Genomic DNA, 18,659 nt, shown 5'->3' with positions numbered 1-18,659 from the left:
CTTGCTCGGGTTTTACCCATACCCTGTGAGTCTGCATGTCTGTGTAAAGCATCATACATTCAGAGTAAAATTAATCAGTTTCTAATTTCACTTCTGTACCCAGAACTATTTTAGTCAGATCAATATATCTCTCCTTGGCTAGAATTCCTAATGGAACAACAGGCAGAACCCCTAACACTTCATAATCACTGCATTATTACATACTCTAAAGAAATGAATGTTCTTTGAACGAGCCTTAATTCTGAGGTATTAGACGAATGTATTTCAAATAATGACACTAACGAATACATTTTAAAAAATTTATTTTTAGAGGTTGAACAATGATTCACTGCAGAATTTCTGATGAAACAATTAGCAGTCTCAAAGATTATTTCAATAATTTTAAAGTTAGAGAAGATTGAATACAAATCAATTTAAATAGCACAGCTTTGAAAAGAATTGAAGAGTACTTAAAAGATCCCATTGAATTCATGTGGCATTATTCCTAGTTTTATGGATACTGTATAATTAAATGAGTCCTTGCAGAAAACACTTAGTGATTACTTTATCTAGAAACTGTAGCACTGAAAATATTTAAATTTATGCATTCTAATAGATTTTGTGTGTGTGCACACATGTGGATTCTGCTTTGCCTATTTTACTACTTTAATGTTTATCCTCTCTTGCTGTTTCCTCTGAGACTCTTACCTTACTTCAAGAGACCTAATCATGCTGAACTTTTCTTGTCAGCCCTTTGCATAAATCATTTTCTAGTTTTTGAATATTTCCAATAATGCATGTTATTTTGGACAAGGGCTTTGGTAAGAAAACTAGACTAAAATAAAACTGTACTCTCTCCCAATGTTACTCAGAACGTGCCAGAACTTTCATGCTTCAAGTCACAGGACTAGGGAATTTTTCTTTTCAAGAATCCCTCTCAACACTTCTGTGATGGGTCACGGCTTCCAGGTGCTACTGCTACAAGATGAGGTATAGTTATAATTTCTTCTATTACTGTGCACTGACTATGAGATTTAATTGTCCCTTCACTTTTCTTGTTTCAGCTTGCAAAGGATATTAAAATTCCAGATGGATTAACATCTGAATTTGAAATATTCATTACCTACAAACCACTTTAAATATTTTCAGTCCTAGTTGGCTATACAGCACTTCAATCTTCTTTCTTAATATGTGCCCAGCTTCCTCTCCTCATTAGCATCTTATCATTTAATGCTCAATTACACATTCAAACTCTCTCTTGCTTGTTTACTTTGAGACGTTTCTGTAGATGTGGTTCGCTATTGTGTAGGTTTAGTAGAATAACAGCCACAGAGCACTATGGGAGTTGACTTCCTAAAATAGTTTACTGTCTTACTGTGTTAAAATATGATTTTAAAATAAAACTTATTTTTGAACCTTAACTTTGAGTAAATATTATGAAGAAGAAATGAATTCTTAAAAGACTTGATTCTACATGCTACATAAATGAGAAAATTTTCTGAAATTCAAACATAGCAAGCTCCATTTGCTCAGTGATGAGGTTCTTGCACAAAGTTCCCCATCGCCTTTTTGGTGTACAAATTTATAATAATGAAGACTACTTCTAAGGAAATAATTTGACATAAAAGTTTGTTTTCTCTTTAAACTATTGCATTTAAAAAGTCATTCGAGTTGTAAACACTCAAGGATAAGCCAGTTTAAAGATCACATTATTGTGTCACAGTAACAGAAATGTGAATCACATTTATTTTTCAAATTCATGGATTCAGGTTCTCCTAAATTCTCATTATTGAGCTACTACATTCTTGATATAAGTTGTTAGGAAAATCCAAATCATCATTCCTGGCACCAAGGTGCCAAGAAATAATGTGCTATCACAAAATCACACATAGTCAGCTGCTTTTGTATTTTGGTTAACCAGGTAGTTTGAAAATTATTATCCCACTAGCACTGCCTTCAGATTTTAGAAGCAGAACTAGAGGAATTATACTGAGGTATACTTTGTGGTAGCTCTGTTGCTTCTCTGCTGCCCCAGAACTAACCATGGTATTGAGGATGGATATGCAGAAATTATGCTTTTCACCAGGTAGCACTTACCATTGGTGACCAAACGCCACCCATCTATGGCGTCTATAACATGTTGGGGTGATGGTCTACCACAATTTTCACTACTATAAATTTGTAGACCTAGGTATTTGATGAAAGTTGTTTTTTTTTTTCAAAATCTTCTTTTAACCTATTACATTAAGTCCCCACAAGTGGACTTATCACCTTTAGATTATGCACCAAATGCACCATATGCACCAAATTTGCATATGGTTTGTTGCTATTTACAGAAATAGAAACATGAAAGACACAGGTATTAGCAGCCAAAGCTTTTTGTTGTTAAATTTCACTGTTTTTTGTTTAATAATTGGAGGGAATTTTTATATAGTTTAATCTGGGATACAACAGAAGATATTTAATGCTGTCTGATGGTCACACTGTTGGCCAGATGAGCATTTTGATAAATCAACCAATCTGCTTTTGGGGGTAGAATTTGACGCCTACTTTAAGTACTAAAAAAAAAAAAAAAAAAACAAACACAACTCATTCTACAGTACATGTGTATAGGAGTTCAGTCCTGTATTCAGGCTTGCAAGTGTATTATTTGGTGGTTTTATAAAACAGCTATTGCACGTCTTTGGGGTTTCTGAGGAAAGTCAAGCATCTGAGGCTTTCTTCCTTTCTTATGAGGAGAAAACCAGCTTAACAAGGGATGAAAAGAACACAACTGGTCTCTAACTGTGAGCTTTACTGTCATGGAGCAATGAGGAAATGGGTGACCTTTTCCCTCTTATCACTGCAGTTTTCTCCAGGCATGCAGGTTGTTTAGCCTTAGTCTGGTTTATGACCAACTCTTATTATTTTCATTTCATAATCTAACCTTTGGTTCTTTATAGGACTTTGCAAATTTGCATATGGTTTGTTGCTATTTAAATTTTTTCCAAAAAAAAACCCCTCTTTCAGGGCCATTTCTTTTGAAAGGTGCTTGGCATCTAATTCATTACAGGTTTCTTAACTCCATATTGTAAAATCTGAATATAGATACTGTCCAAACTGTCCAAAGAGTAATGTTTGAGTTCACAGTAACAAAAGTTACAAAGTTTGTGCAAAAGACATTGTACACCAGTGGAGTACATAGAGCTTGCTATAGTTAATTTTATATATAAAGCTGCATTTCTCATTAAAACTATTCTGTGCTACATTAAAAGTAAAGTATCTGATTTATTTTTTCCCTACCAATAAAACTGAATGCTAATTTAATCTCAGAAATTTAAAAATGCAAATTGCATATTTACGATGTTTGTAAATGTCATAATAAACCATTTGGAACCTTTTAAACACTGTAAGTGCTTTGGAGCTCTTCAAGTTTTCCAAGGGTCATGAAATAAACCCGGCTGTGGCGATTGCGCAGGATAGAGGTAAAGAACAGCTTTAAAAAGAGAGAAAGAGACACCATTAGTAAATATTTAATATATTGCAACCTGATATTTGATAGATATAACTATAATTTCAGTGTATCTGCATTAACCAATTAAAATATTAAGTCAGACTCTTTTTCAGAATGGGCTTTCCTCAGATTAAAGAATAAGCATTTAAATTAGTATAATACATAGAACTACCATATGACCCAGCAATCCCACTTTTGGGCATATATCCAGACAAAACTTTCCTTAAAAAAGACACAGGCACCCGCATGTTCATTGCAGCCCCATTCACAATAGCCAAGACATGGAAACAACCCAAATGTCCATTGACAGATGATTGGATTCAGAAGATGTGGTATAGATACACACTGGAATACTACTCAGCCATAAAAAAGAATGAAATAATGCCATTTGCAGCAACATGGATGGAACTAGAGACTCATCTGAGTGAAGTAAGTCAGAAAGAGAAAGACAAATACCATATGATATCACTTTTATCTGGAATCTAATATAAGGCAAATGAACCTTTCCACAGAAAAGAAAATCATGGACTTACAGATAGACTTGTGGTTGCCAAGGGGAAGGGGGAAGGAGTGGAATGGATTGGGAGTTTGGGGTTAACAGATGCAGACTATTGCCTTTGGAATGCATAAGCAATGAGATTCTGCTGTGTAGCACTGGAAACTAGGTCTAGTCACTTATGGAGCATGGTAATGTGAGAAAATAGAATGTGTACATGTTGGTGTAACTGGGTTACCAAGCTGTACAGTAGGAAAAAAATTGGGGAAATAACTATTAAAAATAATAATAATTATAAAATAATAATAATAAAATAAAAATAAAAATAAAAAATAAATTAGTATAGAGTCTAAATTATAATTTAAAAAACTCTTTTACCATTTTCTATATAATTGTACTTCCTATAGTTTAAATAAAATTAGGTTTTTGTAGGTGGAATCATCTGCTAAATTTCTTGATTGATTTGGTTAACAGTTTTCCTTTGCTTAAAAAAAATCTACTTTTACTCAAGTTGACTTTCCCTTTTAATATACGGAAAATATTATTTATCCCCTTTTCACCAATGTTGCTAGTGTTTAAGTGGCCACTGAAAATTTTTACTTGGTGCAATTTTCTATTTCAATGGACTAGCCTGACATCAATAGATTGATATCATGGGCTAAACCAATTGGCTTAGAGAGGAACATGTGTAAATGTGATCTGTGCCATTAAGAAAATTAGGACAGTGCATGAATGGAAATAGAAGACTGAGGTCTTTTGTTAGGACTAAGGCTTTCAACATCCACAACAGATATACTTAGGAGGGTGTGTGACATAATAATGATGATGATGATACTACCTACCCTTGACTTAACACCTTTTATGTGCTTGGCAATATGTGAGATGCTTATTATGTACACATTATCAATAATTTCAGAATTGTTTCCAAAGCAGTTAACATTCCCATTGTTTGAAATGAGAAACCTAAGGCTCAGAAAGAGGAATCGAACTTTGAGGTTCTTACAAGTAGTTAGGTGGCAGAACCAGGACTGCATCCTAGGTTTATCTGACCTCAAACACTGGATCTTGCCATTGTATCTCTTTATATTGCAAACCAACACATTTTCTTGATGCCCAGGGCTTTACCCTGTTTGTTTTGATGTTAATTCAAATCCTCAGCAATCTCTTCCAAATGTGAATGTTTCCTAGTCCTGTTAGAATTATTTCTTCAGGCTATTATATCTCATAACATATAGGGACTATAATGATGTGATGCAATTAGTTTTTCCATCTAAACTATATGAATTGGTTAAACTGGTCACATTACAGAAATAATTGCCAAATATAAATTTTGTTTTTCTTTCCTGTAAAATGGACATAATAATGTCCACTTGTTAAAAATTAAATGTGATAGCTTCTAGAGTGTTTAGCATAAACTCTACCACATAATTAGGTGTTCAACAAACATAAGTGTATTTTCCTTCTTCTGTTATTGGATAAGGTTGAAAACCTTGAAAAAAGGCAAATTTACTCAACCATTTTTTTTCAAAACGTCATATTAACATGAATGTGAAAAGACTATGTATCAAAGACAATAACGGAATTTATAACAAAATAAAGCTCTGCTTTGGACATAATTAGAAATTTTACATTTTTGACAATGATTTCTTTTTGAAACAAAATTTCTCTTACCAAATCAATGTTTCTAATGCAAGTTGCAGAACTGTTCTTATTATTTTATTATTATTATTAATAGTATAGCAATTTGGGAGGTTTAGCATAAATATATTTATAGACAGAAAGAAAAGGATTTAGCTTTCCTTAGTTAATTTTCATCACTTGGTTTATTTTCACTCTAACTGGGAGATGTAATTTATACCTTGTCACCTCGGGTACACAGAAATCTCAGCTTCTTTATTGACCTGCGCTTCAGTTCACTTTCCAGAGCCCTTGATTGCAAAGAGCGGACTTCAACGGCCTTTTGGCCCCATCCTGTGGTTCGTTGTGAACACTCATAAGCTACAATAAAAAATATAAAAGTCAGAAAAACACCAAATCTTTCTATTGTGATAGAAATCTATAACCACAGTCAACATTTGATTATTAAGAGTGACATTATTACAGTTCAGGTAAATATATTCTTTTTCTTTCCTCCTTTTAAGTCAGTCATTTGGCCACTGTGCTGCTCAGCAGTAGTGTTCAAACCAGCTATGTACTGTCACCATTTTGACCAACTATTCACCATTGTGAGTAACTAGATTTCAGTTAACTTTTGTATTCATATTCTCCAATACGAATAACTAAGAGTTAATAAGAATAAATAAGAAAAACTAAGAGTTAATTTTACCCTGTTTGTAGAAAGTCAAATCTAGCCATGACCATTCTTTACTTTACAGTCTGGTTGAGGTACAACATGCTATAAGGTTTTGTATTTGTGCTTAAGTGACATACATGGAAATCTGACTAATTCCTCAAAATTAAAACTGTTAAAAAACAACCTGCTCAATAATGACGTTAGCAATTCTAATGTAATTGAATTAATGACCATGCTATAAGTAGAACTAAAGCTAATTTGATACCATTAAGGCTTTCTCTTGCTCAGGAAATTTTTAAGATTTTAACTTTTGGACCCTGTTTTATATTACTCAGTGACAATAAATATTATGACAATTGCTTTAAAGCAGAAAACCTAATTATGAAAATAGTATATAGTCAGCTGATGCTGTAAAATATTTTCTGACACAGGGAGCAGTTTTTTTCTCAACAACTGGATAGAGCAAAAATTTCTAAACTTAATGCATAATCTACTTGCTGAGTCTAAGGACACAGTTCATATAGGATTACATAATTTATACCTTAAGTCTGAAACACATTATTCTGCCACTTAACCTAGCTACTGGGCTAGCTTGCCTATGAGATAGAATCCAATGATTTAGAGTAGTAATGCTTGATGATACTTGCTGTGATTGCTGTGTCTATGTATTTATTTGAAAATCCAAAACAATGATGTTATCAGTGAAAACATTTATCACATTTCAAGGAATTGTAAAATTTAAATTGGGGAAATCTGGATTTAGGTTAGTTTTAAACAATAAAACAGTTGATTTTATGCAGCAAAAAGAGAGTAACTTACTTCCTTAATATTAGTGTTATAATGCAGTCTTTAGTATACTGTCAAAATACCTTACTACACAGACCTAAATATTGTGTTTTCTAGTGCTACAATTTATCTTACATACAGAGAGATGCTTTTCAAACTTTAGTGACTTAAAACAGCTTATTGTTTTAGGTCAGAAATTGTCCTGCCTAAGGACAAACGCTGTACCAGATGACTTTTCAGACCTCTTTGAGTCCTATAATTGTCTAATGGCATAAATATAGGGGTTCAGTTTCCCATTTAAACAGAGTTTCCTTATTCCAATTTTCTGATTAATATATTGATCACAACCACTGCAAAGGTTAGAACAAGATTCATTATTTTGTTTCTTTTGCCCCAGATCTTTCAATTATATTGTAAGCATTTACCTTTTGTCACAAAATGGTTTTAAACCCTCTGTGAGTTCTTACTTGTTTGAAGAAATTGAAGGAGGTTTTTCAGGACAATCCTTAACACTATGCATGCAAAAAGTAAGGATTCTGTAGATTCAATGCAAAGTGCCATCATCCCATAATGAAAAAAAAATTGTCCATTAGAAAGAAGTTTTTTTAAACTGGTCCTCAAAGTCACATGTGGAGGATCACATTTAGCCATTTTACAGAGATTTCAGAAGCTTCTGGCTTTTCTACTAATAAACTACTTTTCTTTCTGTCTCTTTCACCCTCCTTCCTTCCCTTCATCCTTTCCTTCCTTCCTTCCTTTCTTCCTCCCTCCCTCCTTCTCTCTCTCCCATCTCTTTTATTTGCTTCTTTAAACTTCTCCTTCCAGGAGAATTTATCTTCCACAAATCATTCTACTCTCCCTAATATTTTTATTGTTCATATGCATTATTCTGTTCCTTGTCTAGAATCATTCCTGTAGTCGCCAAGGCTCAGAGACATACATGACAGTCTCAAGTTATTCAGATTTCCAGATCAGCAGTCTTGTATTGGTCAGGAAGAAGAAAAAATGCCCTGGTCTAACAAAGATGAAAAGGCAGTTTTCTTTATGTTGCCATCTGGGTAGTAGCTAATAGGCATTCCAGTCAGTAATATTTATCTCCTTTGTAAGTGAAGGATGATGAAATCTTAGTGATAATATGTCACATATTCAGTTTATGTTTGATTCCTCACAGGACTATTACTTGCTAAACATAACACTATTGACTGTATAAAATGGAAACATTCTGCTCTTCTCTTATGACTATCTGGCAATCTAAGATAAAGGTAAACCCCCAAAATCAATGTGATGGAATGAAGCATTTTCAACATCTGTGTAAAATCTGCAAGCAAAAGGAGTTAAAACAAAATTATAGATGACCATGGAAAGGAATTACTTTCCTATTTTAATTATATGATTATTGAAAATAAAAATTAAGACAGCTAAATCAGTTTCCTATAATTATGCAGTATCCCAAGTTAACCCTATATGCCTTGAGAAAAAGTGTTGCTTCAGGAAATAGTTCATCTGAAAGAAGAGAAATTTTATACATACCTACTGAAGATGGTATGTCTTTCCATACTTCCAGGATCTTCTTGAAGAGTTGTTCATTTGCTTCTATAGAAAGGGCTTCAGCATTGAAGGTGAGCATCATGCCAATTCCCAAGGAATCAGGTAAAATGATGATATTCTGTGGTATAATGATTTCCAGGGGCTGGAATTATGTTTCATAAGGATTTATATGTCCAACATTTTATCACTATTACTTTAATTGAAGCAGCTTGGCTGAGCAATAAAGACCAAAAAGGGGTTCAAAGTGCAGGAAGAAAAGAAACTTCTATTTCAGTATTAAACAGCATTCTATTCAACACTTGAAAAGAGCCTTCCTTACATCATAAAGTTGTCACTGTTTACTATTCTCCTTTATATTTAGGATAAAAACTTGTTTGAGAAAAGCAGAAATATATTTCCAACACAGAGAAATTCACTGAAATTTCACAAAGCATTATGTATGATGATAGAAGAAACTTTACTTGTTTGATTTCAAGTTGATTTAAGCTCAGCATTAATGAGCATTTAAGTAAATAATGTGTGAATCAAGTAACAAATACAAAATCACTGGTTATCAACCAATTTCATTCAAATCAGAAATAAAAAATTAAATTTAAAATTGCTTGAGTTTAAATATTTACAAGGAGCAGTCTTATAATATGCTTCACTGCTTTAACTGTAAGTCATCCTCCCTTCACCAAAAACACAGAATTTTTTTTCCAACTTAAATAATCTTAAAATATCTTCAATTCAGAGATGAATTAGGTGACAAAATATGAAATACTAAGAAACATCTAAGAATTTCTAAATTCCATGATGCATAAAGCAATGTAGATATTGTCACATAAATCAATTACTTCCTCTAGTATTTCCCCAAATCAGCAAATTAAAAGAAAAAAGGTCAAAAACTATACTTGCCAAACCCAGCGTATTCAGGCCAAGAGCGTGAGGCCATGTCTCTGCAACAACAATTCTTAAAACTAAAATGGGGATCCAGAGGCGAAAAGCAATTTTAATGCGTTCCCTAGGCACTCGCATGAGCAATTGAATCAGAAAAGAGACGAAGGAAGAGAGAAAAAGAAATTGCAAGAAAAAAGGTTGTCTCAAAAAATTTTGTTTAGAATAAAGCTGGACTGCTGTAAATCCAGAAAGTTTCAGAGGTAATTCTCTTGCTTCTCAGATGATTCCTGCAGTAACCACATATTTTCTAACAAACACGGCTCCTTTGTAACTTTACAGCTTTTGTAATCTAGCAGTCTTGGAAAAATATTATTTTTAGTATATTTTGCTTCAGAAGACACTCTCTCCTCCCTTCCTTATATTAGAATCCTTTCTCGTTTAATGGGTCAAGACACTAGGGCATTTAGCTAAAAATTCTATTTTTGAATACACTTAAGGTATCCTAATTAGGACAGAAAATGATTTTTTAAAAAACTCATCTTCTCTCATACTCGTTTCTACAATAATTAATTGATTGCTTCAAAAGAAAATAATTCTCCTTGCTTAATAGTCAAGTGGAACACAGAATTCAATATTTCTGAGTCATTTTTCAAATAAGTGTAAACTTGGACCAACACTGTAATGTTAAATAACACACTAGCTTCAATATAAAGGCTATCTGATGGACATAAAAAAAGTAATGATGGAAGACACTCCAAGTGAAGAGTACTATAATATTTATACCGAAATTAACCTGAACTTATATTTAAGTTGCTTTGGCTGAGCTTGGTTCAGTATTTTCTACATTATAAACAGTGATTTCTATATAATCATAGGTGACAACTGAATGGTCAGCTAATTAGATTGTTAAATATGACCAAAACTTAAAAAAAAATGTCTCCACTAATGACCTGATAATTGCTCTATGTAATTTGTCAGATATATGAGATATTTCTGAAAGCTGTGCAAAATAGCATTACTACAGTGATTTAGAAGTACATAAAAGTTTTCTCCTAGACTTGTATAATGGTTAACTGCTAAAACTTTAGGAGTCGACCAAATGGGAATTTAAAAAGGGTGAAGCAGAGGTTTGTGGTTCAGTCCTTCTTTTTCAAATAATTTTCAATAGGTAAATTTTCATTTTCACCATCAAATTTGAGATACGGTAAAATCATATTATGTATGGTGTGTGTATGTGAGGGGTATTATGTTATGTTTGAACTCTTTATACAAATGGTGTGTATAGTATTTTTACAACTATCTACATTTTAGGTGCTGTGCAATATTTTCATATTTATAATTATTTAAAAGTTAAGACTTGAAGTACATTAGTTTTCAAAATGCTGAATCCTTTGATCAGAAATTCTAGGTGTATGGAGTTCCCGTCGTGGTGCAGTGGTTAATGAATCTGACTAGGAACCATGAGGTTGTGGGTTCGATTCCTGCCCTTGCTCAGTGGGTTAAGGATCTGGCGTTGCCATGAGCTATGGTGTAGGTTGCAGACATGGCTCAGATCCAGCGTTACTGTGGCTCTGGCATAGGCCGGTGGCTGCAGCTCTGATTCAACCCCTAGCCTGGGAACCTCCATATGCTGCGGGAGAGGCCAAAGAAATAGCAAAAAAAGACAAAAAAAAAACAAAAAGAAATTCTAGGTGTAATTTATACTATAGGAGAATACTTTATGGTAATTTGCTATATATTATATTTAAAGTAGTACAATCTGGATAAAGAAGGGGGATACACATAAAAATGCTGCAATACTGGTGTAATTAAAAAACATTGTTGATGCATTAAAAGGTGCAGAGGACTAAAGTAAACATTGCAAACTCATATGCCTATTACTGCCAGTTATTTTAAATATATCAAAGTGGATGGATAGAGAATGTATAACATATATTCCATCTGAAAGTGGGTAGGCACGAATTGGTTCCAGTTGACTATGGCCAGATAGTAATGTGGGTCTGATGTCATCAGATCATTGGTTTATCAATAGAAATACATATTTTATGTGTAAACTATGCCCATTTAAAACCTAACAAACAAAAAACCCCCACTGTCTGTAAAACAGTCTTAGCTGCCTGGACTAAGAAACCATCAGTGATTTTTGTTTATCCATTACTACTTTTTGATACTTTACACTTACCTTTTACATCTAAATTTTAGTATAGATATTGACACATATTTTTAAACCTTTAAGATTTTGGACATTTGGAAATACTCGAATTGTGTTATTCAATAATTTCTGGGGATCTTACGTTATTTGGCAGGGTCACATCAGACATAACCTCAGATTCTGCATCAATGATGTGATATCCATCTGCTGAGCTGAAGAAAATCTTTAGTCTTTTCTCAGAACCAATAGCCAGGTCAACTGTCACTGGCTTATGACCAAGTGTTGGAAACACCTGTAGATATAAAACCAAATATGGCCAAAGGGCCAAAAATGACACTCTAAGGTGAAAATTCCCCCACCCTTTTGCTTAACAGGTTTATAAAACCCAGAATGATTTTTTAAAATTACATATTTTGAGACCTATGTATTACAACTTTTCTTAGGTCTGTTATTATAACAAGAACAATTATATTCAGGTTCTAAATATTGATTTTTCCTTGGAAGGCCAAATCTCCAATGATCCTAAGAGCTTTGCATGGCCCTATGCTCTGTTTGCTGTCTTTTAAATTCCTTGCCTTGAGCTTCAGCAAATGAAGGAGCTCATCTGGTCTCTTAAATCGGTTTGCTGGATCAGCTGCCTGTATTTTTGCCAGTATTCGTATATAGGCTTCATAGGACATGTAGTCTTCTTCGGAGTCTGCTGATTGATCAATGCACACTTGGTAGGGAATGAAAAAGGCCAGACATGTTAACCTACCATAGACTGGATGTATTCTAGGTTCTTATGGTTCCTAGTCCAAGGAAACGAAAGGCCAAACAGAACTCATTGCCAAGTTCAGGTCACAGTAGAGGACTGGGCATCACAGGTTTTATCATGCTGAAGTCATGAGGTAGGATTCAAGAACTGGAGTAAGGACTTGGACTAGGAACTGTGTACCAGGCTGGACAGACTATTCGTACTTACCTTCTTCACTTTCTAGCTCCATACCAGGCAGCTCTGACCAATCAGCAGACACCCAAGAACAAACCCATATCCAAATACTGACAGCTGACCCAAGGCCCAATTTAGCAAGATCAGATAAGGGATATGATTTGCGTAAGCATAGACCCAGACTGTCTATATAGTGGTCTATGGTATTTATAAAAGAACGTATTTATTGTACAAATAGACATTGGGATCAGTCATAAACATTAACCAGTCTTTATTGCATATATGTGATGTTTTGGCCTATAAAATACACCAGGAAAACAGATCTTGACCTAAGATACAATACTGTATCATGAATACCTTGCTGGGATTTATCATGATGTCTCCCTATCAGTTCTTTATAAAAACTTGTCCATGGACTATTGTTCTAAATATCCTGGGATGTTTGCTAAAAATATAAATTCCCAGATTGAACTTCAGACCTACTAATTTGGCCTGGGGTTGGGTCTGAGACCTAAACTTTTAACAAATACTCCAGATGGTTCTTATGTATATCCCAGATTAAGAGATACTAGACTCTAATGCCATCAGTTCAATAATAAGTCCTTACTACTATAGAATAAATACAAAATAATCCTATTTATGTTGAATTCTGGAGCATTATACAAAGATAATAATGATAAAAGGGTCCCCAGTTTATGAGATGTGATTAAAAGTCATCAGGAACTTAATTGTTTGGGACAATAAATGGTTACCTTAAGAGGCTGATCCATAGAAGTTCAGTTAAATCATAAGGGTGGAAATAGTACTCATAATACAAATAAACTTAACTACAATTCCTTGTAATAATTGTAGAGAAAAATATGTCTAGAGATCCAGCTTGGAAGAAATATTAAGCCACCTTTCCTCCTTACACCCATCTACTGGAGCCCTTATAATTAGAGTAAAGGCTTTTTCTTCCCTCATTCCTCTTTCAGTGGGGTTCCTCCTTCTACCATTGTCACACGTTCCCTCTGCTCACCACTCCCACTAAGACAGAACAGGGACTTTCTGAGCTGCAAGTCATTGAGGTGGCACCCAATGTCTGTGATTGTATTTTAAAAGAGAAGTTCATCATGTTGACTATAGGAATTGGGGGTGAGGAGCTGGTGAGGAGATCCTGTAAGGGGAGAGGTCAGGGATTTTGCTCACACTCTCCCTTGCTGTGGTGCCTGTGAATTGTCTAAAAAATGGGTTAAACAATAATTATTGACATGATATGTTCAATTGACATTAACTGTTAAAGAATGGTATATATTTCTGCTACTATATTCCAAAATACTGTTCTGTTTACAATTTCTCAAAAGAAAAACCAAAGGAAAATGGGACTACTCACTTTAATAGCAGTGCTTTCATCAAAGGACTTTGGTGCCCATGCATACAGGTGAATTGATGATTTCAAAGCAATTGCAATATATGTTGTTTCTTCATGTTGGACTGCAATAACGAAATACAAAGAAACGACAATGCCACAGAGTTAACAAGAACACTCAAGTATTTGTCTTTGTCATTGAAAACGTTATAACGACAATTTAAGAGCATAGATAACACATTTTTAGAAAGTTATTTGGTTACAATTTGATGCCCAAAAGAAGGTAACAAAAATACCATATAGTCTTATGGAGGCTATGCATTAATCTTCAAGAATACTCTAAATTGTACACTGAAAAATTACACAATATTGCCGAAAGAAATTAAAGCAGATCTAATTAAATGGAAATACTTCCTCTGCTCAAGAATGGGCAGACTTAACACTGTTAAGAGGGCAATATTATCCAAAGTGATCAGATTCAATGCACTCTCTATGCAGAAATGGAAATGATGATCCTCAAATTCACATGGAATTGGAAGGGGGCCCAAATAGTGAAAACAATCTTGAGGAGTTCTCTTGTGGTACAGTGGGTTAATGATCGAGTGTTGTCACTGCAGTGGCCTGGGTTGCTGCTGTGGCATGGGTTCAGTCCCTGGCCTGGGAACTTTTGCATGCTATGGACCAGGCCAAAAAAGTCCCCAACAAACTCCAAAAAACACAATCTTTAAAAAAGTTGGAGGACTCACAGCTCCCAATTTCAAAGCTTACTACAAGACGCAGTAATCAAAACAGTGTAGTACTGACATAGGATAGACATATAGATGAAAGGAGTAGAATTCAATGTCTAAAAATAAACCCATACATCTACAGTCAATAGTACCAAGGCTATTCAATAGGGAAAGGATAATCTTTTCATCAGATGGTACTGGGATAACTGGCTATTTACATACAAAAGAATGAGTTTGACTTCTTGCCTCACTTCATATACAAATATTAACAAAAATGGATCAAAGATCTAAATTAAGAGCTAAAATTATAAAACTCTTAGAAGTAAATATAGGAATAAATCTTCATGGAAATAGATTCTTACATTTGACACCAAAACCATAAGCAACAAAAGAAAAAAACAGATAAATTGGGTTTCATTAAAAATTTTTTTTTGTCTTTTTGCCTTTTCAAGGGCCAACCCCACAGCATATGGAGGTTCCAGGGATAGGGGTCTAATTGGAGCTGTAGCTGCCAGCCTATGCCAGAGCCACAGCAATGCAGGATCTGAGCCACATCTGTGACCTACACCACAGCTCACAGAAATGCCGGATCCATAACCCACTGAGCTAGGCCAGGGATCAAACCTGCAACCTCATGGTTCCTAGTCAGATTCGTTAACCACAGAGCCACGACGGGAACTACTGGGTTTCATTAAAATTATTACCTCTGGGTATCAAAAGACACTATCAAGAAAGTGAAAAGGACTGTTGGTGGGAATGTAAGTTGGTACAACCACTATGGAAAACAGTATGGAGATATCTTAGAAAACTATATATAGAACTACCATATGACCCAGCAATCCCACTTTTGGGCATATATCCAGAACAAAACTTTCCTTGAAAAAGACACATGGACCCGTATGTTCATTGCAGCACCATTCACAATAACAAAGACATGGAAACAACCCAAATGTCCATTGACAGATGATTGGATTCAGAAGATGTGTTATAGATATACAATGGAATACTACTCGGCCATCAAAAAGAACAAAATAATGCCATTTGCAGCAACATGGTTGGAACTAGAGACTCTCATACTAAATGAAGTAAGTCAGAAAGAGAAAGACATACCATATGATATCACTTATATCTGGAATCTAATATATGGCACAAATGAGCATGTCCACAGAAAAGAAAATCATGGATTTGGAGAATAGACTTGTGGTTGCCAAGGGGGAATGGGAAGGAGTGGGATGGATTGGGAGCTTGGGGTTAATAGATGCAGACTATTGTCTTTGGAATGGATAAGCAATGAGATCCTGCTGTGTAGCACTGGGAAATATGTCTAGTCACTTAGGATGGAGCAAGATAATGTGAGAAAAAAGAATGTATACGTGTATGTGTAACTGGGTCACCATGCTATACAGTATAAAATTGACAGTACACTGTAAACCAGCTACAATGAAAAAAAATAAACATCATATTATATACATATATAAAAGAAAGTGAAAAGGCAATGTATATAATGGGAATAAATATTTGCAAGTCATATATCTGATAAGGGTCTAATATCTAGAATATATAAAGAATGCTTACAACTGAACAAAAAGATAAATAACACAAGGAAGATATACAAATGGCCAATAAACACTTGAAAAGAGACTCAACAACATTACTTATCAGGTAAATGCAAATAAAAAGTAAAATGAGTTGCCACTTTACACAATGGCTAGAATCCAAAGACTGATATATACAAGTGCTGTTGCCAAAGATGAAGAGAAATGTGGAGCCTCCATATATGTGGCAATGTAAAATGGTAAAGCCACTTTTAAAAAGAGCTGGCACATTTCTCCAAAGAAGATAGACAGTTGGCCAAAAAGCACATTGAAGATACTCAACAGCACTAATTATTAGAGAAATTCAAATCAAAGTGGCAATGAGATATCGCCACACACTAGTCTGAATGGCCATCATCAAAAAATCTATAAACAATAAATGCTAAATAGGGTGTGGAGAAAAGGGTACCCTTCTACACTGTTGGTGGGAATGTAAATTGGTCCAGCTGCTATGGACAACAGTATGGAGGTTTCTTAAAAAAATAAATATAGAACTACCATATGATCTTGCAATCCCACTCCTGGGCATATATCCAGAGAAAACTATAATTCAAAAAGATGCCTACACCCCAATGTTCACTGCAGTACTATTTACAATAGCTAAGATATGGAAGCAACCTAAATGTCCACTGACAGAGGAATGGATAAAGAGGATGCACTACATATATACAATAGAATATAACTCAGCCATAAAAAAAGAATGAAGTAATGCCATTTGCAGCAACATAGATGGACCTAGATTCTCATACTAGGTGAAGTAAGTCAGACAAAGAAAAACAAATAACAGATGATATTACTTATATGTGGGAATTATATATACATGCTACTATATATAAAATACGCAATTAACGGGGACCTACTATATAGCACAGGCAAATCTACTCAATATTCTGTAATAACCTATATGGGAAAAAAAGAATGGATATGTGGATATATGTACATCTGATTCATTTTGCTGTACACCTGACACTGACACAACACTGTAAGTCAACTACACTCCAATAAAATAAAAAAAAAATAAAATAAAATCAGTCTGGCAGTACTATCCAAGAGGAAAGAAAATATTCACTTTTGTGTACGAAGACATGTATGAAAACGTTCATAGCAGGATTATTCTTAATAGCCAAAATGTGGATAAAGTGCAAATGTATAAACAATGATGTATAAAATTTGTGTAAACAAAAGGTTATATATTTATTCAATGCAATACTATTCATCAATAAAAAGGAATATTGGAGTTCCCGTCGTGGCGCAGTGGTTAACGAATCCGACTAGGAACCATGAGGTTGTGGGTTCAGTTCCTGGCCTTGCTCAGTGGGTTAACGATCCGGCGTTGCCCTGAGCTGTGGTGTAGGTCGCAGACGCGGCTCGGATCTCGCGTTGCTGTGGCTCTGGTGTAGGCCAGAGCAGCTACAGCTCCGATGAGACCCCTAGCCTGGGAACCTTCATACGCCACAGGAGCAGCCCTAGAAAAGGCAAAAAGACAAAACAAAAAATAAAAAATAAAATAAAATAAAGTAAAATAAAAAGGAATATTGATACATATTGTACAGGTTACAGGATCTATAAACCTTGAAAACATTATGTAAAACCACAAAATATATAATTCCATTTAAAAATTATGGAGAAAAGATGAATCTATAGCAAAGAAAATAGATCAGTAGTTACTTAAGACTATGAGAGGAATAAGGTAAGAGAAATGAAATGTGAAGTGATTGGTAATGGCCATGACTTTTCTTTTTAGAATAATGAAAATTAGATCATAGTGATGGTTATAGAATTCTATAAACATACCACAAATGTACAATGCTACACTTTCAATGGGTGTATTTTATGGTTTGTATATTATTTCAATAGAGCTTTATTTTTTTAATAAAGAAAAATGTACAAAAAGATACATCCACATTTATATAATTAAAGTTAATAGAAGCAGGAAGAAATATCAGTTCATATGAACTAGATTGACTGGAAAGAGAAGAAAGATGAGAAAGTAAACCAAACAAGTTTAATAGCTATTTCAGTCAGTCAATATTTTCACAAAAATAGCTATGGTTGTGACATAAAAGATCTGAAAGATATATCAATGGAATTCACTCATCTTTGTATTTGTAATTGTAAATTCTTTCCTTCCTTTACTTTGCCATTCACAGTAATGCACTTTGCCAAATGAAGGGAAGCACAATTTATATAGCTATAGTAAACATGAAATGAGACTTACGGACACTGAAGTGTTCACAGCCTGTCAACTTGTCAATAGCTTTATAGGCTTCCTCTGTCTTTAACATCTCCTCTTGTCTTCTTTTACTCTCTGGATCATCATTCAAAATCTTGTTCCTCAGCCAAGTCAAATGATATACCCGAAGCCTGTTCTTATGGCCTGATAGATAAGATACAATGTTTCAATTCAGTCTAATTTTAAAAATATATTAGA

At 34.3% G+C, this 18,659-nt stretch overlaps 1 protein-coding gene across 1 annotated transcript in view; it reads right to left on the bottom strand.

Moving 5' to 3' along the window:
- Positions 1-325: 325 nt before the first annotated feature.
- The window catches only part of NRK (Nik related kinase), a 128,588-nt gene continuing 110,254 nt past the window's right edge, over positions 326-18,659 (bottom strand). The window contains exons 23-29 of the mRNA XM_047765737.1: positions 18,447-18,605; positions 13,926-14,030; positions 12,202-12,344; positions 11,769-11,918; positions 8,578-8,737; positions 5,827-5,966; positions 326-3,454 (exon numbers count right to left, since the gene is read on the bottom strand). Of these exons, the coding sequence (XP_047621693.1) occupies positions 3,359-3,454; positions 5,827-5,966; positions 8,578-8,737; positions 11,769-11,918; positions 12,202-12,344; positions 13,926-14,030; positions 18,447-18,605 (953 nt within the window). The 3' untranslated portion in view covers positions 326-3,358. The remainder of the gene's footprint in view (positions 3,455-5,826; positions 5,967-8,577; positions 8,738-11,768; positions 11,919-12,201; positions 12,345-13,925; positions 14,031-18,446; positions 18,606-18,659) is intronic.

Source organism: Phacochoerus africanus, chromosome X (assembly GCF_016906955.1).
Source record: "Phacochoerus africanus isolate WHEZ1 chromosome X, ROS_Pafr_v1, whole genome shotgun sequence".
Lineage (NCBI taxonomy): Eukaryota > Metazoa > Chordata > Mammalia > Artiodactyla > Suidae > Phacochoerus > Phacochoerus africanus.
Note: the sequence above shows the minus strand (reverse complement) of the source record. Positions and strands in the feature narration are given on the sequence as shown.